This window comes from Amblyraja radiata, chromosome 19 (assembly GCF_010909765.2).
Source record: "Amblyraja radiata isolate CabotCenter1 chromosome 19, sAmbRad1.1.pri, whole genome shotgun sequence".
In the NCBI taxonomy this organism is placed as follows: domain Eukaryota; kingdom Metazoa; phylum Chordata; class Chondrichthyes; order Rajiformes; family Rajidae; genus Amblyraja; species Amblyraja radiata.
The window spans coordinates 16,773,208-16,797,461 of record NC_045974.1 but is presented as its reverse complement, the minus strand read 5'-3'; the positions used below and the strand labels follow the sequence as shown (position 1 = coordinate 16,797,461).

General features: G+C 44.9%; 1 protein-coding gene across 3 annotated transcripts in view; it reads right to left on the bottom strand.

Moving 5' to 3' along the window:
* Positions 1 to 16,982, bottom strand: part of ddx11 (DEAD/H-box helicase 11) — a 58,045-nt gene extending 41,063 nt beyond the window's left edge. The window contains exons 1-6 of one of the 3 annotated variants that reach the window (XM_033037765.1): positions 16,508 to 16,982; positions 10,705 to 10,848; positions 7,146 to 7,391; positions 5,770 to 5,856; positions 3,775 to 3,929; positions 1,902 to 1,944 (exon numbers count right to left, since the gene is read on the bottom strand). In XM_033037765.1, coding sequence (XP_032893656.1) covers positions 1,902 to 1,944; positions 3,775 to 3,929; positions 5,770 to 5,856; positions 7,146 to 7,391; positions 10,705 to 10,845 — 672 coding nt within the window. In that variant the 5' untranslated portion in view covers positions 10,846 to 10,848; positions 16,508 to 16,982. Of the gene's footprint in view, positions 1 to 1,901; positions 1,945 to 3,774; positions 3,930 to 5,769; positions 5,857 to 7,145; positions 7,392 to 10,704; positions 10,849 to 16,487 lie in introns of all 3 variants that reach the window. The other 2 variants (XM_033037766.1, XM_033037767.1) reach the window with 2 other exon arrangements.
* Positions 16,983 to 24,254: the final 7,272 nt, after the last annotated feature.

Sequence of the window (24,254 nt, the reverse complement as noted above, 5' to 3'; positions counted from 1 at the left end):
ACATAGGGTTTCTCAACTGGCATTTGGACCCTTTGAGCTTGGATAGATTCATGAGTAAAACCTAGCAACTATCCTTCTAATCATCATCCAATAACTACTGCTGGATATGGATGTTTTGGAATCAAAGGAATTCCTGGTCTTTAAATAAACACCCTTACCAGTCTTGCCCTGTCATATGCTGAGAGAATGGAGCAGCTGGGCTTGTACACTCTAGTGTTTAGAAGGATGAGAGGGTATCTCATTGAAACATATAGGTTTGTTAAGGGTTTGGACACACTAGAGGCAGGAAACATGTTCCCGATGTTGGGAGAGTCCAGAACCAGGGGCCAGTTTAAGAATAAGGAGTAAGCCATTTATAACGGAGACGAGGAAACACTTTTTCTCACAGAGAGTGGTGAGTCTGTGGAATTCTCTGCCTCAGAAGGCGGTGGAGGCAGGTTCTCTGGATGCTTTCAAGAGAGCTAGATAGGGCTCTTAAAAATAGCAGAGTCAAGGGATATGGGGAGATGGCAGGAACGGGGTACTGATTGGGGATGATCAGCCATGATCATATTGAATGGCGGTGCTGGCTCGAAGGACCGAATGGCCTACTCCTGCACCTACTGTATTGCCCCAGATTGTTTATATGGCTAGGACAAAAAAAAACATATGGATACTTCTGTGAGGTACTAACACTTACTTCAGACTAATGGCAATGCTTTCTTCTGCATCTCATCGTTTCAGCATGCTCTTTTTATATTCCATCTTATCTCAACTGTTCTCATTCATCTATTAACCGGATAGAATTAAAGACATTGCGTCACCTGACCAACTTTGATCTCCAGACTACTGGACAATTCCATTATTGTACCCGTACGCCCTCCCTCACATTTTAAAACAATGCTGGTTTTCTCACCATCTATGTAGATGAAAGGTCATCAAATTGACATGTTAACTCGGTTGGAAGGATGGGATGCAGTCAACATGTTGAAAAACATTTATTGGTGTTGATATGATTATGGGAGGCACAATAGTGACTGGTGCCAGTGTTGTACCACAAAGTGGTGACAGACTGGGTAGCAATGAGAGAAGAGGTGGGAACTGTGGAGTGGATGGTGGGAAAGAAATGAAATAAAATTAATGTTGGGATGACCAGAGACAGTGCCTCTCTCTGCGACCATGTAGGTTTCCCTGCTTCTCTTCCACCGGGTGGCGCCAGCAATGGCTGCCTTGCCAACAGTCTGTTTGCCCCTTCCTTCTTTGTTGTTAGTTTGTATGTGTTAAATGTATGTTCTTTAGCTTATTTTATGTGGGGGGTGGGGGTGGAGTTGAGGGAAATTTTTTCTAATCTCTTGCCTCGACGAAGATGCGATGTTTTCTGTGTCATATCACCGTCCGCACTGCGGTCTGACATTTAGGAGTTGGCGGCCTTTGCTTTAGGCCGACTTAAGAGAGCTCCACCGCGGGAGCCTGCGCACATAACATCACGGAGCTCCCGATCCGTCAGGGATCGACCTCTGAGCTCTACCACGGGAGCCTGCGGACTTTAACATCGTGGTGCTTGCTGTCTCTGGTTAGAGACCGACTTTGGGAACTCCAAGCCGCAGGAGCTTCGACCGCCCCGAAGCGGGAGCTTCTATCTTTAAAACCTCTCCCAAGGCAACATTGTGAAAAGTTTGGTTTCGTAATATGCCTGGGGAAACTAGGAAAAGCAATACTGTTGCTGAAGTTACATTTACTGATGAAAGATTAATGAGTAAAGGAAGAGATGAGTGTACTAACAGCAGCAACAACTTATTATTTGCCCTCAAATCAATCACTGGGATTTGATACTCAACCCTAGCACAAAAGACCTCTTCTGAGAAATGCATAGGTCACAAATCACTAATACACGTCGATTAGGCAACGTCTGTCCACCAAACCTTTGTCACATGTTCTTCCTCCAAATCATCCTCGTCAGACAGGCTGAAAAAAATGAAAATGAAATCAGCCATAAAACTTCACAAAAACATGTTTATACTATGCGATACAGCAGGGATAAATTTCTACAGGCCTTACAAATTAGTTCTTCCGTGGACAGAATAGTCCAAGGGCTATATAATTTACTCAACACTTTGTTTGCTTGAGTAAGGTCTTGGGACACCAGCAACCTGCCCAAGCTTTCCTCAATTACTAATTTATGCAAACTGAAGTCAACCATTGTATAAAATCATGAGAGGAATAGATTGGGTAGATGCACAAAGTCTCTTGCCCAGAGTAGGTGAATCGAGGTCGAGGACAAATGTTTAAGACGAGGAGGAAATTATGTAATAGGAATCTGAGGGGTAACATTTTCACACAACGGGTGGTGAGTGTATGGAACAAGCTGCCAGAAGAGGTAGTTAAGGCAGGATCTAACCCAATATTTAAGAAACAGTTAGACAGGTACATAGATAGGACAGGTTTGGAGGGATATGGACCAAACATGGGCAGGTGGGACCAGTGTAGCTGGGGCAGATTGGGCCAAAGGACCCATTTCCACACTGTATCACTCTACTCTAACCTGATCATGCCCAACACTTGTGAAACAACTACTCTGGGCAAAATTGAACAGAAATCAAGAGCAGGAACCCAGGTTCATTATTAGTTTCTCCCATTTCCTGGCAGATCAGTTGCAGTTTCAGCTGTCAGCATGGCAGAGATTAACTTATTAACTGGCTGGGAGTTGCAATAACCACAACCAAAGTTGGTTGTCTTTCCAACTGGGGAAAGCTGAGAAGTATAACAGTTCAGATAATTAATTATATCATAAAGTTGCCATCTTAAAATTCTGGTCGCTGAAGTTTTCAAATATTGAGATAAGAGAAGCACCAATAATAAAACCCCAGAAGATCTAGAACCTAAAATCCTCATCCAACAAAATGATAGGCGTTGGCTGACACTTAGATGGCAACAATCTCTCCTCCGAAACAAAAGCTCGTGGGCTCATCAACTACCCCAGAGATTACCAAACTGCCTGTCCGAGATTTTGCTGCTCTGGTGGAAATAGTATCTTGTGTGATTTCAGCTGATGAGCTGTCAAACAAAAATTTCCCATTCAAAGACCGAGAGGTGTTCTTACCAGAGGCCCCGCCAACACATATCCTTCACTAACATCACAGTCATTATCACATTTGTGGGAACTTGTTTTATGTACAAGCAGGCAGATTTCACTGCCATACTACAGAACTAAAATTTCAGAAGTATTTAATTTGCTGAATTAGAGGGTATTAGCTATAAGGAGAGGTTGGACAGACTTGGATATTTTTTGGTGGAACATCAGGGGTTGAGGGGGGATCTGATTGATAATATTAAATATGAAATTAGAGGCCTAGGCAGAGAAGACAGCCAGAATATATTTCCAAGGTGAAAAGATCAAAGACGAGAGAGCATAGCTTTATGGTGAAAGGGGCAACATTTACCAGAGATGTGCAGAGCAAGTTTTGTTTTGTTTTTACAGAGGGTGGTGGGTGCCTGGAATGCACTGTTAGGGATGCTGTTGGAGGCAAATACTATAGTGGTGTTAAAGTGGCTTTTATATAGGCATGTGGATATGCATAGAATGAAGGGCATGGATCATTTGCAGGCAGGTGAGATTAGTTTATCTTGGCATCAGGTTCAGCACAGATATTATGGGCAGAAGGGCCTACGTATGTGATGTACGTTCTATGTTCCATGTTCTAAAACACTTCATGGTGCACTGAAATCACACAGGAACTATTTAAAGCAAATTCTTTTTTTCACTATCACAGAGACAATGCTAAGACTTTCACCTACCTAGAATCCTTTGACTTCTTTTCATCATCACTCTCATAATCTGCCAGGATGAAGCCTTCGTCCTCCTTGTCCAGACCATCAGTGTTTGACAGCTGTTCAGCAGTCACCACTTCTTTACTCATCTGAATGAGGTGTTCCGTGTCATCGGTATCTCTCTGGTGTCAAGCACAGGTTTGATAGAGTATTCTAGTTATCACTAGCTTGTGGAAGATAGTATCTTACAGCACAGAGAAAACGCTAGATGCAGTGAGCAGCTAATGGGCTCTCGGGAGAAAAGCAAAACATCTCAGCCTTTTATTGAGCATCCGAAGGATTGTAGGAATCCCTGTACTAAATGAGCCCAAGAATCTTGGATAGTTTCTCACATGTCCACTGCATTGTTTTAGCACAAGGAACACCAGTTTATTATTTTCTTTTAACAAAAGAGGTCTCGTCTCCTGTACCTCAGCGTTGCACCATCTTGACACTGACGGTTTATGTAGAGATAAATGTTTGAGAGGACGCATGAGAAAGTAGTTGTGTAGGAAAGAACTGCAGATGCTGGTTTAAATCTGAGGTAGACACAAAATGATGGAGTAACTCAGTGGGACAGGCAGCATTTCTGGAGAGAAGGAATGGGTGATGGTTTGGGTCGAGACCCTTCTTCAGAGGGTTCCTTTCCCATGAGAAAATAGTTGTTTTGCTGAGCTGGGGCAGAGAGAAATTAGTTTTCTTGGAATGCCGGAGAGTGAGGGGAGGTCTGAGAAGTATATAAAATTATGAGGGGCATAAAAAGGGGGAGACAGTCAGTACCTTTGGATAGAAATGTCAAAGACTGAAGGACTTCGCTTTTAAGGTGAAAGGGGCAAGGTTCAAAGGAATCAAATTCAAATATGCAGGACAAGAGCTAATTGTCCATTCATAATGTTAGATACAAAGATCAAATGAACAGATTAACAAATACCCAACAATATTTTTTAAGGCACGAGACAGGATAAAAATGAAAAAAGAGGAAGTTGGCGGTCCAGTGGGCAGCACCCCCTGGTGGTGATAAAAGGGGGCAGTGCCCTCTTTATGCAGAGAATTTTTGATAATTATACCTCGAAATTGCTTGTTTTACCTGATTAAAAAAAGAACATTGTAGTGTCTGACATAGACTCTTGAATGCTTTTGTTTTTCAAATGAAACAGTTCTTTATTTTAACACTAACAGGGCATATGCTAGATGGATGCAATGCATTCCCATTATCTTTCATGAATTTGCCAAGTCTTGATACCGACTCCCTTTCTGCACAACATGTACTTCTAACACAAGTGGGGGAGGGGGGGTTAAGGAGAGAGTTGTACCAGGGGAGTGGGGGAAAAAGTGTTGTGCCATGGGAGGGAGTTGGGGGAGGGGGGTAAGGGGAGAGTTGTACCGGGGAGGGTGCGAGGGTAAGGGGAGCATTGTACCAGGGGATGGAGTGGGGGGGGGGCTAAGGGGAGAGTTGTACCAAGGGAGGTAGTGGGGGGTGTAAGGGAAGAGTTGTACCAGGGGTGGTCCCTCTCTCCGCCATGTGGTCTCGGTGCCATGCTGGCACCTACTTCCCTTCCATCGCCACCATTTACCTCAGCCGCTCTCCCGCCAGCTGCTCCATCTTGGCCCAACTCGAGCTGACGCGGACGATGCCATCAGACGTCGTGACGCTGATGACGCCGTCAATCGTCATGAAGCTGGAGAAAGGCAGACGTTGTTACGCTAAAGCGGTAAGCCATTGAAAGAGGAGATTGACGGAATTTTTTAAATCGAGTTTTCTTTTTAACCGAATTTCAAAACTCGCGGATTTCCGCGGAGAAACCTCATGCCTGACTAAAATAAGCAACGGAAAAATTAGGATGGTGCAATGAAAAGGGAGCAGACCAGGCAGGCTGGAATTATAAGCAGCACTACAACAAAAATAAAATCTCAATTGTCAGTTCTTCTGTCTTTACAAACCCATGCACATTCCTGCACATCGATACTTTATAGAATTAGTACCTTGCGCTTCAAAGCGTATTTAAGCTGCACATTATTACGCGTTTGCTCCAATCGTTCTTCTCTTTTCTTTCTTCTTAATTCTTCATCCTACAAAAAATATAGTTTAGAAATATGTACGGTTTACAACAAGCAGTATGGACATAGTCACTTGGCTTCCTTTGAAGAGGCCCAAATACTCCCGATGTTCCATTTACATTTCAGTTTGTGGAGACTCCCATGCATGTCAAACTACTCAGAGGAAAATTAGAGCAAAATTGGAAAATACCACTCCTCATTCATGGGTTATTTATTTAACAAATAATTTTAACCACTTCCAGGCCCTAATAAGAAATCAGAAACAGTCACTGAACTTTCAGCTTTTTCTTTTCAAGTCACTCAATTGACATAATAGCAGAAATTGCAGGACTTCCTTGACAATCTTTCAATTAGCACGTCCTTGACAATCTTTCACCATCAACGTCTTTCTTTCTTTCTACGACCATTCCTTTATCAATTCAGTTATCCTCATTCATCATCCAACCTTATGGATAGGAAATGTTTAGAGCGATATGAGCCAAACAGGGGCAGATGGGACTAGTGAAGATGGGGCACCTTGGTTGACATGGGCAAGCTGGGCCAAGGGCCTGTTTCCGTGCTATATGACTCTATTACTGTTATCCCACTATTAGGTAATTTGTAATTATCATTTACTTTTTTATCAATCTGAATTCTCCAAAATAGGATTTCACTGGCCTTTAATCAAGTTCTGAATTTCTAGTCTTTCCAACCCTACAAAACAGTTTACACTTGTTAAAGCAGCAACCTTATATCTTTAATGAGTCCTTCAGCTACTGACATTTATTTAATCCACACAAAGTTCCTAAATATTATGTGGCAAATGGATTTCTATACATCAGGACTCTAAGTTGAAATCAATAATATTAGACTTCCACCATTTTTCTTTCCTTTCCCGTAGCAAATCTAGATTACATTCAGCATCTCGACTTTCTCCACACATACTTCCACTATTCACCTTCCTCATTGAGCAAGTGGCTCCACTTGTGTTATTTAATCTCTTCTAGTCTTCACCCGATCACAGAACTCTTGTTCTTTCGGACTCTCCCTCCTTTGCCTGCAACCAACTTGTGTATTTTTTCCAAAGAGGTCAAACCTAAAATTTAAACAGTTTCCCTTTCATAGGTGCCGTGAGACCTACTAACTATTTTCTGCATTTTTCAGTTACATTTCAGTCTCCCGTGCATAACACAAACTCTCAGGCAACTCCACTATTTTAAGAGCAAGGCCTCTACAGTTAGAAAGACCAAATGGTACATATTTTAATGGAATACACGACATCATAAAATTTAAAACTAATCTCAATTTTCTTCTGAAATAACCTTTAATTTATCAACCAGGTCCCGTTCTGCCTTCTTCTGCACAAATTCAGTGACCCAGTCAAATTCACTCCCAGAGGCCTTGGCTTCCGACTCCTTGGAACCAGCATCGGAGGAATTCTGGAGATCCTGGGACCGCCGTTGCTGTGGAAGTCGATCTTCCAAAAGCTGGGCTGCTTCCAGTTTTGTTTTCTCTTCAAAGTCTCTGAGCCAAGTGAGGGCACCACAGATGAGACTGAGTGATTTCCCCTGATGAAGAAAGGCAGCCATATTTAGTACATATAAGAGATAATAAGTAAATACATCAATGAAGAAAAACTGTGGCTGGAATTTACTGGCAATGCCTCCTGCCAGTATGTATGTACCATGATCAAGTCAACGGCAATTAAATGGCCAAAGCTCCAATTGACGATTCCCCATTCATTGCAGGAGCTTCCAATTATAAATGGTGTTAAGTGACCAGACCCACCCATTGAAATGCTCTCAAAAGCTTTGCCTCTAAGCTTAACCAGCCAACAAAGCGGTCAATTAACTTAATTTGATCTGATGAAAGATCATTGAAATGTGATATTAATTGTTTCTCTTTACATAGGAATTGCTTGACATGCAGAACGTTTCCAGCGTATTCGTTTCATTTTAAGTTAATCTTCGAGAATGACTGACCAAGACAGTACAATGTCCCATCTTGCAAATTTGTTTGACCAATCAAATTTAACACATCTAAAACTGCCCAGGCATGCCCAGTCCACAAAAAACAGGTCAAATTCAAACCTGACAGTTACTCCCCATCAACCTATTCTCAATCTTAAGAGGAGAAAAAAAAAGGTGTTATCAAATGGGCATCTTTCACCAAAAATCAGATTGCCAACATTTAGTTTGGGTTCATCAAAGCTACATTCAACAGTAAGATGACAGTGACTTCCCTTCACAAGGAAGCGTTTGAATAAATATGACATTTATGCAGTCAGAATCCTGAAAGTCGCCACGTAACAACACCATGGAAACTCTCTTACCAGAGACTTGTGGTTAAAGTTGTGGCCTACCAGCAAATTCCCAAGAGAACCCAAATAGCACAGCACAGGAACAGGCCCTTTGGCTCCCTGTGTCATTGACCAACCCTTATCTGCCTGCATGTAATCCATATCCCTCCAGTCCCTGTATATCCATGTGCCTATCTAAAAGCCTTTTAAACACCACCATGGTATCTGCCTCCACCATCACCCTTGACAGCGCACATCATCCTCTGTGTAAAAAAAACTTGCCCACACGTGTCCTTTAAGCTTTGACCACCTCACATTAAAGCTATGCACATTAGTATTTCATATTTCCATCCTGGGGAAAAGGTTCTGACTGTCTACCCTATCTATGCCTCTCATCATTTTATGCTATTATGTAATACCCACTTAGTGCTCTAGATATGTTCCTAGAAAATGGACCACTAAACGAATCAGCGCTCTGCGGGATCATTATAACAAGCATGCATGGAGATACGATCCTGATAAGTAATTTTTAACACACTTATTGCATTCGCAGCTCTCGTATAAAATGAGACATGTAACAACGGGACTTCCCGACTGGAGCCTCGAGTTATTACGTTACATTATCCCCTGCAGAGATATCGCACTCAAAGGAGGTAAAGTTTTCATTTACTGGCAAATCTCTTTCCCAGCTTGGGACTTGCTTCAAGCTCAAAGCTCTCTGCTAATGAAAGAACAAGAATGCCGGGCAGCTCAAAACCTGACAGCATGCGGCACAGCGGGTAAGTCTCCCGACACCCAAGTGTCCTTGCTGTTGGACCCACAAATAAGGGTTCGTCAATGACATAGTGAGCCAAAGGGCACGGGGCATGCAGCTGACGCCCCCAAGTGTTACCTGATCACTGAGCACCAGCGCATTATGGCAGAGCGGAAAGTGCACCGCAAGCAGCGGCGGCGGGAAGAGGTGCAGGGGCTGGCCCCATGCCTGCGGAGAGCTCACAGAAGCTGCAGCAGCACCAGCCCATCCGTTGCCCCAACCTTAAATCCAGCCACCAGCATCTCCTAGCCAGAGGCCGAAACATCACTCCCGGTCAGGCCTGGGCCGTCCCAGGGCAGGGAGGACCAGATTGGGCGGTGGTGAGAGAAAGGACAGTCATTCTGCCTACATAGTCCATACCAGTTCAGTAAAACAAAAAAAACAATGCAAATTATTTAAAACATTTTCCAACATACTGAACTTGTAACTCATACATGAGACGGAGCTTCACTTGTGTCGAGTGCTGAAATTTAGGCTCTCATGTTTGCTTTGTCATTTGTGTTTGAATCCAGTGGGTTTGGAAGAGCAGAGAGGGAAAAGACTCCTTTGAACACTGACAATAAAGATGGCTTGAAAGAAATGGACCAGGGGCTTTTGTCCATTTACAAATTACATTGCTTTTTGAGACTTGTAAAGTGTTAACACAGAAACATTGAAAATAGGTGCAGGAGACCATTCGGCCCTACGAGCCAGCATCGCCATTCAATACGATCATGGCTGATCATCCACAATCAGTACCCCGTTCTGGTTTTTTCCTTATATCCATTGATTCCTTTAGCCCTAAGAGTTAAATCTAACTCTCTTGAAAACATTAAAGAAACATTAACCGCATCTAAAATTTTGTTTGAGTTCCAAGCGATCCTGATGTGCGAGATTTACTACTGTTAAATGAGAGCAGGGTGGTGTTAATTTGGTTTGTACATCCACATTTAACTCTACTCTTGGCTAGGCATGGCAAGTTAGCCAGGAGAGAGCTCCTAACGCCAGCAATATCCTCACATCCCAGGCTTAAATACCCCCCCCCCAAAATGTTTTATGCTAAATCTTTACTTATGCTAATCGTTACTTTAAAATTAAATCAAACAAGGCTCTAAAAAGAAAGAGCGCTATAGCGAAGCCGCACTGTGCGTGGTAGCGCTAAGCAAAGTATACCTGTATACTTCTATGAGATCTCCCCTTAACCTCCAACGTCCTAGTAAAAACAATCCAAGTTTGTCCAACCTCTCCATAATATCCTCTAATCCAGGCATCATTCTGGTAAACTTCCACTGCACCATTAGAAGTTGATAGTAAATGTTGACCAGCTCAGTAATGCCTACTCCCCATGAAATATATTTAAATGAAAAAATACTGTTCAGAGGCTTTGAACATATCATCTCTCCACCTGGTCACCTCTTCTCGTGAGAGCTCAAAATAGAGTTTGCTTCTCATGCGTAGCATTTGGTATGCGGATGGCATGGCTTGCTCACATGGGCAACTGAGTGCAAGGGAAATGTATCAATTGTACATCCTGGTGTCATTTATTATACTTTCATTCTTATTCTTTCACACTATAGATCATACACCCACATCGGCAAATGGAAACTTATTCCAATTATTCTCCTCTGGAAAATCACTGCCATGTTGCTTTTTGTGAAACCGTACTCTGCACAAGTTGGCAACTGTACTACCACTTCACTGGCTGAAAGCATTCTGGATGTTCGAAGGTTGTGAGACCAGCCATTTAAATGCAAGCGCTTCTTTTCTATCTTGAAATATTAAAGCTTACCGTCCCGGTGGGACTCTCAAATATGCCAATCTTCCCATCTTCAAGAACATTGTACAGTGCAGTCATGAATTCCTCCTGAATGGAGTACGGTTTGAAGGGAAACAGGAACCTTGAGGAAGTTTGGCCTTTCTCTTCAGCCATAACCTGCAAAGCACAGGGACAGAAGGAAAGAGAGACTCTGTCATCATTGAATAAAACTAGTCTAAACAAGATATGATCATTACAATTCAGTAAATTTAGCGATTTTGCCCAGCATTTAGAAACTAAAAGCAGCGTTACTCGAATCCAGGAAGTCAACCTATCACTCAACACAGTCAAACCTACATGGTCACAGGTCTGCCAAGAACAGTCTACTGAGAAGCCGTTTATTTTGATGGCTGCAAAGTGCCACGTCAATGGACAAGTTGCCTCTCCTCCAGATTCACTGAAATGGCGGAAGACACCAAAGATCAGAGTAGAAGGAGATTGGAGAATTAAAGTAAGAGGCAATGGAAACTTTTGGGTTCCACATCCTCAGGACTCAACACTTAATTTAATAATCTCAGATGAAAAACATTCAGGTTGTTTCGCATGCTTCCTTCCTATATTCCATTTTAACACTCCCTACACTCTGGCATTTCAGATTTCATTCATGAGATATTTTCTTATAGTGCATAATGTCATTCATCCCATTGGGTCTATGCCAGCTTGCAAAGAAATCTCATTAGTTACATTCCCTCTCCTTTTGCCTCGCAACCCAATTTCCCTCATATTCCCATTAACTCCCCAACTCTTCTGACTCCCAACCACATCAGAGGTAGATTATATTGGACAATTAACAAACCACACCTCTTTGGAATATATCCACATTATAAAAGCAGATGCTGGAGGTCTTGTGGCATATTAAGGTGAATAACTACCCAGGGCGCTATCAAGTGTATCCAAGGACATTGTGCATCTTTACCCACGGGTGGTATACTGGAAGATTGGAGGTCAGTTAATGTTGTGTGTTTATTTAAGGAGGGCTCCAAGGGAAAGACTGGCAATTACAAACTAGTATTGTGATTCAGAGGGACAGGATCTTCCAACATTTAGTAAGGCAAGGACTGATTAGGGCTTTAGCGTGGGAAATCATGTTTCACATATTTATTTTGAAGAGACAACCAAGATAATTGACGAGGACAGGGAACTACACATTGTCAACGTGGACTTTAGCAAGGCCTTTGATGAGGCCCCACATTGTAGACTAGTCTGGAAGGTTAGATCACATGCGATGCAGGGCAAGCTAGAAAATTGGACACAAAATTGGCTCCATGGAAAAGTCAGAGTGGTAGTGGAGGCTTGTTATTCAGGCTGGATGCCTCTGACTAGTAGTGAGGCAAAGGGATTAGTGCTGGATCTACTGTTGTATTAACAATTTGGATGTCAATATTGTTAACATGGTTAGAGTTTGTGGATGACAGAAAAAATGGTGGGTTAATGGACAGCAAAGAGGTTATCGAAGATTACAACAGGAATTGAGCGATTACAAAGGGAATTTAAGTTTGACTAGTTCGAGGTGTATCATTTGGAAAGTTAAACCAGTGCAGGACTTAAACAGTAAATGGTAGGGTTCCTAGAGTGCATTATACAGACTCCTAGAGGTATATATACACATTGTTCCTTGAAAGTGACATGCGTAGAAATGGCAGTGAAGGTAGCCTTTTGAGTACAAGTTAGGTAATAATGTTACAACTGTACAAGTCATTGATGAGACCACACTTGGTATTATTATGCACCAATAGACAATAGGTGCAGGAGTAGGCCATTTGGCCCTTCGAGCCAGCACCGCCATTCAATGTGTTCATGGCTGATCATCCCCAATCAGTACCCCGTTCCTGCCTTCTCCCCATATCCCCTGACTCTGCTATTTTAAAGAGCCCTATCTAGCTCTCTCTTGAAAGCATCCAGAGAACCTGCCTCCACCACCCTCTGAGGCAGAGAATTCCACAGACTCACCACTCTCTGTGAGAAAAAAGTGTTTCCTCATCTCCGCTCTAAATGGCTTACTCATTCTGGGTTTTTGGATGAATATCATTAAACTGCAAGGAGTGCAGACATTAATTGAGGACTGAAAGGCTTGAGTTGTAAGGAGAGGCTGCATAATCTGGGGCTGTTTTCCCTGGAGCATAGGAGGGTGAGAAGAAACCTTATAGTGTGAAATCATGAGGGGCATAAATGAGTAGTGACAGTCTTTATCCTAGTATAGGGGAGTCTAGAACTAGAAGGCATAGATTTAAGGTGATAGGGGAAAGATAGAAATAGGACACAAGGAACAACTTTTTCCTCACAGAGGGCGATAGGTATTTGGAAGCTGTCAGACATGGCAGGTACAATCACAACATTCAAATGGCATTAGGACAGGCACATGGACAGCAAAGGTTTAGGAGGACTAAGAGCCAAACTAAGTCAAAAGGGACTAGCACGTAGACAACGTGGTTGACGTGAACAAGCTGGGATTAAGGGGCTGTATCCATGTTGCACAGATAGTTCTGCTATAATAGTTGCATTGCCAGGAAACTCCAGCAATAAAAACAATTGTGTCATTGGGAAAAGGGAGTCAGAGGCCAGAATTAGTTATTTTTCCATGCAGGATTTGGGAGTTTTTAATAATTATACATTTATTTTTATTGCAGTAATGTAAAATAAAGATTGTGTTTAATAGAATTGTTTAATTCTACCTCCAGTTTAAATTCCATTTGGAATATTTTGGAGGACCAAGAAACCAAGAATAGAGTAATATTGCACAAGTTCACCAAGCCACCATATCTAGCACCATCACCGACTTCATCAATTCCCACGCCCTGCCCAACCAAGCTTCCAACCTCATCGTTCCCCAGCCCCGCACGGCCCGTTTTTACCTTCTCCCCAAAATCTACAAACCCGGCTCTCCCGGCAGACCCATTGTCTCTGCTTGTTCGTGCCCCACCGAACTCGTCTCCACATACCTTGACTCCATACTATCCCCCTTGGTCAAATCCCTTCCCACCTATGTTCTAGACACCTCAGACACTCTCCGCCGCCTCCGCGCATTCCACTCTCTAGGCCCTCACCCCCTCATCTTCACCATGGATGTCCAGTCACTCTACACCTCCATCCCCCACCAGGATGGCCTCAAAGCCCTCCGGTTCTTCCTCGACCAGAGGAGCAACCTATACCCAGCCACTGACACCCTCCTCCGCCTAGCGGAGTTGGTCCTCACCCTCAACAACTTTACGTTTGACCTCCCATTTCCTCCAAACACAAGGCGTAGCTATGGGCACACTCATGGGCCCCAGCTACGCCTGCCTCTTTGTCGGGTACGTTGAACAATCCTTGTTCAATACGTACCAGGGCCCCATTCCCGACCTCTACCTCCGTTACATTGACGACTGCTTTGGGGCCACCTCCTACACCCACACACAACTGACTGACTTCATCCACTTCACCACCAACTTCCATCCGGCACTCCAATACACCTGGACCATTTCCGACACTTCCCTACCATTCCTTGACCTCACCATCTCCATCGCAGGGGACAGACTTCTGACCGACATACACTACAAACCAACTGACTCACATGGCTATCTGGACTACACGTCCTCCCACCCTGCCCCCTGTAAAGACTCCATCCCCTACTCCCAATTCCTCCGCCTACGCCGCATCTGCTCCCAGGATGAGACGTTCCACACCAGGGCATCGGAAATGTCCTCGTTCTTCAGGGAACGGGGATTCCCCTCCGCCACCATAGATGAGGCTCGAACCAGGGTCTCATCCATACCCCGCAACACTGCTCTCTCTCCCCATCCCCGCACTCGCAACAAGGGCAGAGTCCCCCTAGTCCTCACCTTTCACCCCACCAGCCGGCAAATACAACAAATAATCCTCCGCCATTTCCGCCACCTCCAACGTGACCCCACCACTCGCCACATCTTCCCATCTCCCCCTATGTCTGCCTTCCGCAAAGACCGCTCCCTCCGCAACTCCCTTGTTAATTCTTCCCTTCCCTCCCGTACCACCCCCTCCCCGGGCACTTTCCGTTGCAACCGCAAGAAATGCAACACCTGTCCCTTCAGCTCCCCCCTCGACTCCATTCAAGGACCCAAGCAGACGTTCCAGGTGCGACAAAGGTTCACCTGTATCTCCTCCAACCTCATCTACTGCATCCGCTGCTCTAGATGTCAGCTGATTTACATCGGGGAGACTAAGCGGAGGTTGGGCGATCGTTTCGCCGAATACCTCCGCTCAGTCCGCAATAACCTACCTGAACTCCCGGTGGCTCAGCACTTCAACTCCCCCTCCCATTCCCAATCCGACCTCTCTGTCCTGGGTCTCCTCCATTGCCAGAGTGAGCAACACCGGAAATTGGAGGAACAGCACCTCATATTCCGCCTGGGTTGCTTGCGTCCGAATGGCATGAACGTTGAATTCTCCCAGGTTTGCTAGCCCTTGCTGTCTCCTCCCCTTCCTTAACCCTCGAGCTGTCTCCTCCCATCCCCCCGCCCTCGGGCTCCTCCTCCTCCCTTTTTCCTTCCTTCTCCCCCCCACCCCCCATCAGTCTGAAGAAGGGTTTCGGCCCGAAACGTCGCCTATTTCCTTCGCTCCATAGATGCTGCTGCATCCGCTGAGTTTCTCCAGCATTTTTGTGTACCTTTGCACAAGTGATCACTTGTTAATTTCAATAGCCTCACAGTGAAAGTAGGTGTATACTTAAGAGCCAAATGTGCCCGATTAACATATGGAAGTTCCTTTGAAACTATTATTTCCAAGATAGCTTTTTTTTCTCCTTGCCATATTCTAAATTAATTGTAAATGGTCCTCTAGTTCCTGATCTAAATTACATTATAACCAATGAGACCCACATAAACATAATGCAGTGTTCCCTCATTTATAGATTGCATTACATCCAATGTGCATTATCAAAACAGTGTAGCAGAACTACCTATAAAATTGAGCACCTACATGGAAGGAAAACAGAGCATCAGTAGGAAAACACTTAGTTAAGAGGGGAAAGATGCAAACTTTCTAATTTCTACAAATCTGCACCATACCTTATCACAGGCCTTCCCTTTTGTTTTATCCCCTTACACCCATCCTCCAATATTAACAGTTTTTGCAACATTTTCCGGATCCACTTCACTAACCTAAAATATTAGCTCGTCATATCTGCCATTTTTTGTTTTTTATTTATTTTAATTAACTCAGTTCTCACTTGATGCTGCCTGGTCTGCAAAAGTATTTCTGAGAGTTTCTATTTTAAGATCAGATCCAGCATATGCAGTATTTTTTTCTTTTTGACTGATTTGCGGAAAATCTTGTTACCTATAAAAAGGATTCAGGCAATCTACAATGCGAACAGTTCCCAGCACCCCGCAGTGATCCCACCCAACTTTTTTTTAAATTAGATTTATACAGCACAGAAACAGGCCTTTCGACAATTCGTCCACGCCGACCAAAATTCTCCATCTAATCTAGTCCAATTTCCCCGTGTTTGGCCTACATGCCTCTCAACCGTTCCTGTAAAATTCCACCACCAAAGCCCAAATGATAACTGTAGTGTATCCCACTATCCGGGCAAAGGATCAGAGCAAACTCCCCCTCCTCCCTACATGGTGGATTCAATCCATCTTTACAGCGAGTTTACCCTCCCCCACCCGCTAGCAACGTGCAATGATTCCCCTCCCGCTATGCTATGGATCTCACTACCCCCACACAACATGCCGCAGATCCACCATCACATGAAGCAAGAGGGATCCCAGCGTCTCCACATTAAGCCCGAGGCCCACCTCAAGCGGCGAGTCATCACCTTGACGTGCCGGAAACCTCGCCAGGTGCCGGCTCCAGCGCACACCCGCCGTCCCCGGGGACTCACGACGTCAGTCAGCGGCCCTCACCGGCGCATCCCGCCACGTTCGCACAAGGCCCGGGCGCGGTGCAATGCGGCAAGGACGGCCTCTGCCGGGACCCCCCGTCCCTCTTGCGGTGTCCGGCCCAGCACCTTGCTTTGCTCGAACCCAGATGCGTCAGGGCCCTTAAGGTTGAGGGGGGGAGAGGCGGGCTGAGAGAGGGTCAAACCTTCCGGACACCAGCCACACGGGACGCTGTAGCCCCCAATCACCCTCCGCCGGACACCAGCCACACTCTAGGCCGCAGTACCCACGCCGGCCTTTGATGCCCCTCCGCCGGACACCAACTAAACTCGAGGCCGCAGTACCTACGCCAGCCTTTGATGCCCCTCCGCTTCCTCACGTTCAAAGAGCGCGCGAACAAAGATGCGCCTTGCCGGTGACTGACAGCACCCGCCGACCAATCATTGGCTCTGGGGCGGGACGAAGGGGAAGTCGTCACGCGCCAAGGGCCAATCGGAACGCAGCATGGATGTGTCCCTCCCCCTTGCACCCCTCCCCCCCCCACATCGTCAACTCAACCCATCCAAGGCGGGTCATCCAACCAACTCATCCAGATCATCCAACACATCTTGCACCCAACCTCCCCCTCTCCAACTCATCCAAGGCAGGTCATCCAACAAACTCATCCAAGGCAGGTCATCCAACTAACTAATCCAGATCATCCAACTCATCTTGCACCCACCCTCCCCCTCTTCAACCCATCCAACTAACTCATCCCAATCATCCAACGTATCTTGCACCCACGCTCCTCAACTCATCCAAGGCAGGTTGGATAGTCTTAGCCAGGCAGATGGTCAATGCAGCTTAACCAGCCAACTGGAGTTCAGTGTGTAAATCCAATTGCCCATTGCTCTGAAATTTGATATTGCAAGAAGATCAAGTGCTGTTTCTGTTACTTGCTGTAGAAGGACAGCAGCAAAGATTTACCAGACATCTGGCAGGGATAATAAGTTTGCCCTGTCGGGAGAAATTGAATGAATTAGCTCTGCAATTGCTGGCATTTCAGAGATCGTTTTTGTAGTTTAGAGATACAGCTTGGAAACGGGCCAACCGAGTTCACACGACCATCAATCCCAACTGGAAGGGTCTCGACCCGAAACGTCATCCATCCTTTTTCTAAGGAGATGCTGCCTAACTTAGTGAGTTACTCCAGAACTTTGTGCCTATTTTTGGTATAAAACAGCCTCTGCAGTACTTTGTTTTTACCCATACACTAGTTCTATGTTATCCCACTTTTACATCATACACACTAGAGGAAATTTACAAAAGCTAATTCACCTACAGACCTGTATGTCTTTGGAATGTGGGAGGAAACTGGAGAAACCCCATGCAGTCACAGGGAGAACATACAAATAGTCAATAGTCAGATTTATTCGTCACATACACAATGAAGTGCAGTGAAATGAACTTGCCAGCAGCGGTACAATAAAAAAAACATTGTACATAACGGGGAAAAAAAAGAAAAAGTTCAATAAATAACAAATATAGTGGAAATAACAAATAATAATATGTTTAAGAAGGAACTGCAGATGCTGGAAAATCGAAGGTAGACAAAAATGGTGGAGAAACTCAGCGGGTGAGGCAGCATCTATGGAGCGAAGGAAATAAGCAACGTTTCGGGTCGAGGCCCTTCTTCAGACTGATGTGAGGGTGGGGGGAGGGGGGCGGAAGAAGAAAGGAAGAGGCAGAGACAGTGGGCTGAGGGAGAGCTGTGAAGGGGAGGAGAAAATTGGAGAAGTCCATGTTCATACCGCTAGGGCGTAAACTGCCCAAGTGAAATATGAGGTGCTGCTACTACAATTTACGGTGGGCCTCACTCTGGACATGGAGGAGGCCCATGACAGAAAGGTTGGATTTGGAATGGGAGGGGGAGTTGAAGTGCTAAGCCATCGGGAGATCAGGTTGGTTATTGCGAACCGAGCGGAGGTGTTGGGCGAAGTAATCGCCAAGCCTACGATTGGTCTCACCGATGTAGAGCAGCTGACACCTAGAGCAGTGGATGCAATGGATGAGGTTGGAGGAGGTACAGGTGAACCTCTGCCGCACCTGGAAAGACTGCTTGGGTCCTTGAATGGAGTCAAGGGGGTCAAGTGTAGCATTTCCTGCGGTTGCAAGGGAAAGTGCCAGGAGAGGGGGTGGTTTGGGTGGGAAGGGACAAATTGATCAGGGAATTACGTAGGAAGCGGTCTCTGCGGAGTACAGACAGGGGAGGAGATGGGAAGATGTGGCCAGTGGTGGGATCCCGTTGGAGGTGGCGAAAATGTTGGAGGATTATTTGTTGTATGTGACGGCTGGTAGGGTGGAGGGTGAGGACAAGGGGAACTCTGCCCTTGTTACGAGTGGGGGGATGGGGAGTGAGAGCAGAGTTACAAGGTATAGACCCTGGTGAGAGCCTGATCTATAGTAGAAGAGGGGAACCCCGATGCCCTGGTGTGGAACACCTCATCCTGGTTGCAGATGCGGCGTAGACGGAGGAATTGGGAGTAGGGGATGGAGTCCTTACAGGAAGCAGGGTGAGAAGAAGTGTAGTCTAAATAAAAATATAGTCTTTTGCAGTTCAGAGCTCATAGCTTATTCATTGTGTTTAAACTGTGGTTTATTTTAATGCAAGAGGCCTGACATATAAGGCGGATGAACTCAGAGCATGGATAGGTACATGTGACTGGGACATTGTAGCTTAAACGGAAAAAGGCTGAGAGGACTGGCAGGTACAGGTGCTACAGGATGATATTACTGAAGGTTTGTGCAGTGAGGCTTTATGGCTGGAGGTGAGAAATAAAAAGTGGATGATCACCTTGTTGACAATGTACTGTAGGCTCCCAAGTTGTCTATGAGAATTAGAAGAGCAAATATGCCAGGAGATTGCAGCTGCAAGACTAATAAGGTTGTCATAGTAGATATATAGCCATTACAGACTGGGACTGTCATCGTGCCAAGCATTTATACAGGGTAGAACTTGTCAAATATGTTCAGGAAAGTTTCCTCAGGCAATATGTAGACGGCCCTGCAAGGGAAAGGGCAAAGTTTGATCCACTCTTAGCAAATAGGGAAGGGCAAGTGACTGAAGTGTCTGGGTGCGAGTATTTTGGGACCAGTGACCAATGTTCTATTAGCTTTAAAATAGTTATGGCTAAAGACAAGGTTGGGCCACAAATTAAATTCTGAATTGGGGCAAGACCAACTTTGATGGTATTTGACAGGAACTTGATAAAGTTTATTGGAGTAGGTTGTTTGCATCTGGGAAGTGAAATGTTTTTTAAAAATGTGATGACAAGAGTTCAGGGCATGCATGTTCCTGTTAAAGTGAAGCACAAGGCATGTGGTACTAAGGAAGCATGAAACCGAGGCTCTAGACAGAAAAAATAAGGAGACATGGGACAGATATAGGCAGCTGGGATCAAGTGTATCCTTAGGAGAGTATTAGGAACTGTGGAGCAAACTTAAGAAGGAAACCAGCAGGACATTAAGGGTGAGAAAGAAATTGCAGATGCCCTGACTGAGATATATGAATCATTAGGCATGGGTGAGGTGCCGGAAGACTGGAGGGTGGCTAATGTTCTGCTTCTATCTAAGACGGGTTGCAATGAAAAGCATGGGAACTGTAGACCAGTGAGCTCAACATCTGTGGTAGGCAAGGTACCAGAGAGTATTCTAAGGAATAAGAAATATATGCACTTGTCTAGACAGGGGCTGATTAGGGATAATCAGGATAATTTTCTAAGTGGGAGATCATGTCTTATGAATCTGATTGAGTTTTTTGAAGAAGTAACCAAAATAGGTTGATGAGGGTAAAGCCATAGATATTGACTAAATGGACTTTAGCAAGACATTTGATAAGATTCTGCAAGGTAGGCTGCTCTGGAAAGTTAGATTGTATGGGATTCAGAGTGAGATAGCCGACTGGATACATAATTGGTTTCATGGAAGGTAGCATAGGGTGATGGTGGAAGGTTGTTTTTCGGACTGGAGGCCTGAGCTTCTGGGGTCAGTGCTGGGCCCATTGCTTTTTGTGGTTTATATTAATGAGCTGGAAAAGAATGTAGAAGGCACGATTAGTAAGTTTGCAGATGACACTAAAGTATTGTGCATAGTGAAGATGGTTATCAAAAATTACAGCAGGATCTTGGTGAGTTGGGCAAGTGGGCTGCTGAATAGTTAATGGAGTTTAATGCAGATAAGTGTGAGGTGTTGCATTTGGGGCAGAGCAAGGGCAGGGCCTGCACTGAATGGCATGGTTCTGGATAGAGGTGTAGAGCAGAAGGATCCAGGAGTGCAAGTACATATCCATCAGGTGGCGCTACCGCAGTGGCTGCCTTGCCAACAGTCTGTCTGTCACCTCTCTGTTTTTATTATTTTAAATATGACTTAAGTATGTTTTAATGTTTCTTGGTATGTTTTATGTGGGGATCGGGGCAAACTTTTTTCAGCCACTTACTTCGACGGAGATGCAAGTTTTCTCCGTGTCGCAGCTCCGTCCCCCCTGCGGCCTAACAACATGGAGTGGTGCGGCCTTTCCTGGAGACCGGCTCGGAGCTTCAAGCCGCGGGTGCGGCGTGGACTGAACTTCGTGCAGCCTGCGATCCTTTGTGGACACCATGAAGGCACGTAGTGTTCAGATCCGTCCTGACGCCAGAATTTCGATCATCCCGACGCGAGGGCTTGGACATCGGACCGTCGGCAGCGGCTACTACGGAGGGTTCAAGAGCCCCGACCACGGGTGAACAAAGATGGAAGATGACTGAACTTTATTGCCTTCCATCACAGTGAGGAATGTTGATTCCACTATAGATGTTTATGTTAAATTTTATTTTATGTGGCACTTATGTGTATTGTTGCTTTTCACTTAGTATGGCTGTATGGTGACTCAAATTTCACTGTACCTTAATTGGTGCATGTGACAATAAACGCAAAGCCGAAGTGACAGATGTCAGGCTGAGCTGTGGTAGTAGGGAACTCCATCGTGAGTGGTACAGACTGGGGTTTCTGCAGCAACAGGCGGGATTCAAGGGTGGTGTGTTGCCTCCCTGGTGCCAGGATCCAGGACGTCACGGACCGATTGCAGAGCAGCCTCAAGGGTGAAGGTGAGCAGCTGGAAGTGGTAGTGCATGTCGGCACAAATTTCGTCGGGAAGAAGAGGAAAGAGATTCCGCAGTGTGACATTCTGAGAGCTTGTAAGAAGGCTGAAAAGCAGGACCTCCAGGGTGGATATCTCCGGTTTGCTTCCAGTTCCTCGTGCTGGTGAGGGCAGGAACAGGGAGATAGGGGATCTGAATTTGTGGCTGAGGAGCTGGTGCAGGGGGCAGGGATTTAGATTCTTAGGCCACTGTGATCTGTTTTGGGGGGACACCAACACGTTTGCCACTGTTACACGAGTGGGTTTAAACTAAATAGTGGGGGGGGGGGGGGGGGAGACAAACTGGAAATACAGGATGGAGTTAAAGGGAAAGTGAGTATACGAAAAGTTAAGAAAGACACCAGAATTAACGGGACAGAAAGCTCACAAAGGGATAGGAGAGTATGACCATGTGAAGTAGGAATCGATGTGAAAGGTTAGGTAATTAATGGATTAAAAGTATATATGAATGCTTGAAGTATAAGAAGTAAAGTGGATGAGCTTGAGGCTCAGTTGGAGATTGGTAGATATGACACTGTGGGGATTACAAAGACATGGTTGCAGGTGGATCGGGTTTGGGAACTGAATATTCAGGGTTATACGTCCTATAGAAAGGACAGGTAGGTGGGCAGAGGAGGTGGGGTAGCTCTGTTGATGAAATTCAGTCCCTTGCGAGGGGTGACAGGGACTGACGATGTAGAGTCACTGTGGATAAAATTGAGGAATTGTAAAGGTAAGAAGACACTAATGGGAGTTATCTACAGCCCCCCAAACAGTAGCCTGGATATTGGGTGCAAGTTACTGCAGGAGTTGAAATTGGCATGTAACAAAGGTAATGCCACTGTGGTTATGGGAGATTTCAATATGCAGGTTGACTGGGAAAATCAGGTTGGTTCTGGACCCCAAGAAAGAGATTGTAGAGTGCTTCTGAGATGGATTCGTAGAGCAGTTTGTACAAGAGCTTACCAGAAAGAAAGCAATTCTGGATTTAGTGTTGTCTAATGAACCAGATTTAATAAGGGAACTCAAGGTAAAGGAACCGCTAGGAAGTAGTGACTATAATATGATACTGTAAGTTTTAATCTGCAATTTGAGGGAGAAGGTTAAATCAGTAGTATCAGTGTTGCAGTTGAACAAAGGGGACTATGTAGGCATGAAAGAAGAGCTCACCAATGTCGACTGGAAAAGGATCCCAGCAGGAATGATGGTGAAACAGCAATGGCAAGAATTTCTGGGCATAATCCAGAAGATGTAGGATCATTTCATTCCAAAGAGGAAGAAAGATTCTAAGGGGAGTATGAGGCAACCATGGCTGACAAGGGAAGTTAGGGATGGAATAAAACTAAAAGAAAAGGTGTATAACATAGCAAAGAGTAGCGGGAAGCCAGAGGATTAGGAAACTTTCAAAGGACAACAGAAGGTAACAAAAAGGTCAATACAGGGTGAAAAGATGAAGTACAAGGGTATGCTGGCCAAGAATATAGAGAAGGATAGTAAAAGCTTATTTAGGTATGTTAAGAGAAAAAGATTAGTAAAGACAAATGTGGGTCCCTTGAAGGCAGAAACAGATGAAATTATTATGGGGAACAAGGAAATGGCAGAAGAGTTGAACAGATACTTTGGGTCTGTCATCACTAAGGAAGGCACAACAATCTCCCAGATGTACTAGAGGACAGAAGATCTAGGGAGACAGAGGGAGATCTAGGGAGAAAGAAATTTGCATTAGGCGAGAAATAGTATTGGGTAGACTGAAGGGACTGAAGGCTGATAAATCCCCAGGGCCTGGTGGTCTGCATCCCAGAGTACTCAAGGTGGATCTAGAAATTGTGGACGCATTGGTGATCATTTTCCAATGTTCTATAGATTCAGGATCAGTTCCTGTGGATTGGAGGGTAGCTAATGTTATCCCACTTTTCAAGAAAGGAGCGAAAGAGAAAACGGCGAATTCTAGACCAGTTAGCCTGACATCGATAGTGGGAAAGATGCTGGAGTCAATTATTAAAGAAATAATAATGGTACATTTGGATAGCAGTAAAAGGATTGGTCCAAGTTAGTATGGACTTATGAAGGGGAATACCTGCTTGACTAATCTTCTGGAATTTTGTGAGGATGTGAAAAGTAAAATGGATGAAGGAGAGCCAGTTGATGTAGTGTATCTGGACTTTCAGAAAGCCTTTGATAAAGTCCCACGGGAGATTAGTGGGCAAAATTAAAGCACATGGTATTGGGGGTAGGGTACTGACATGGATAGAGAATTGGTTGGCAGACAGGAAACAAAGAATAGGAATAAACGAGCCCCTATCAGAACGGCAGGCAGTGGTGAGTGGAGTGCCGCAAGGCTCGGTGCTGGGGCCGCAACTATTTACAATATATATTAATGATTTAGATGATGGAATTAAAAGTAACACTAGCAAATTTGCAGATGACACAAAGCTGGGTGGCAGTGTGAACCGTGAAGAGGATGCTAGGTGTTTGCAGGGTGACTTGGACAAATTGGGTGAGTGGGCAGATGCATGGCAGATGCAGTATAA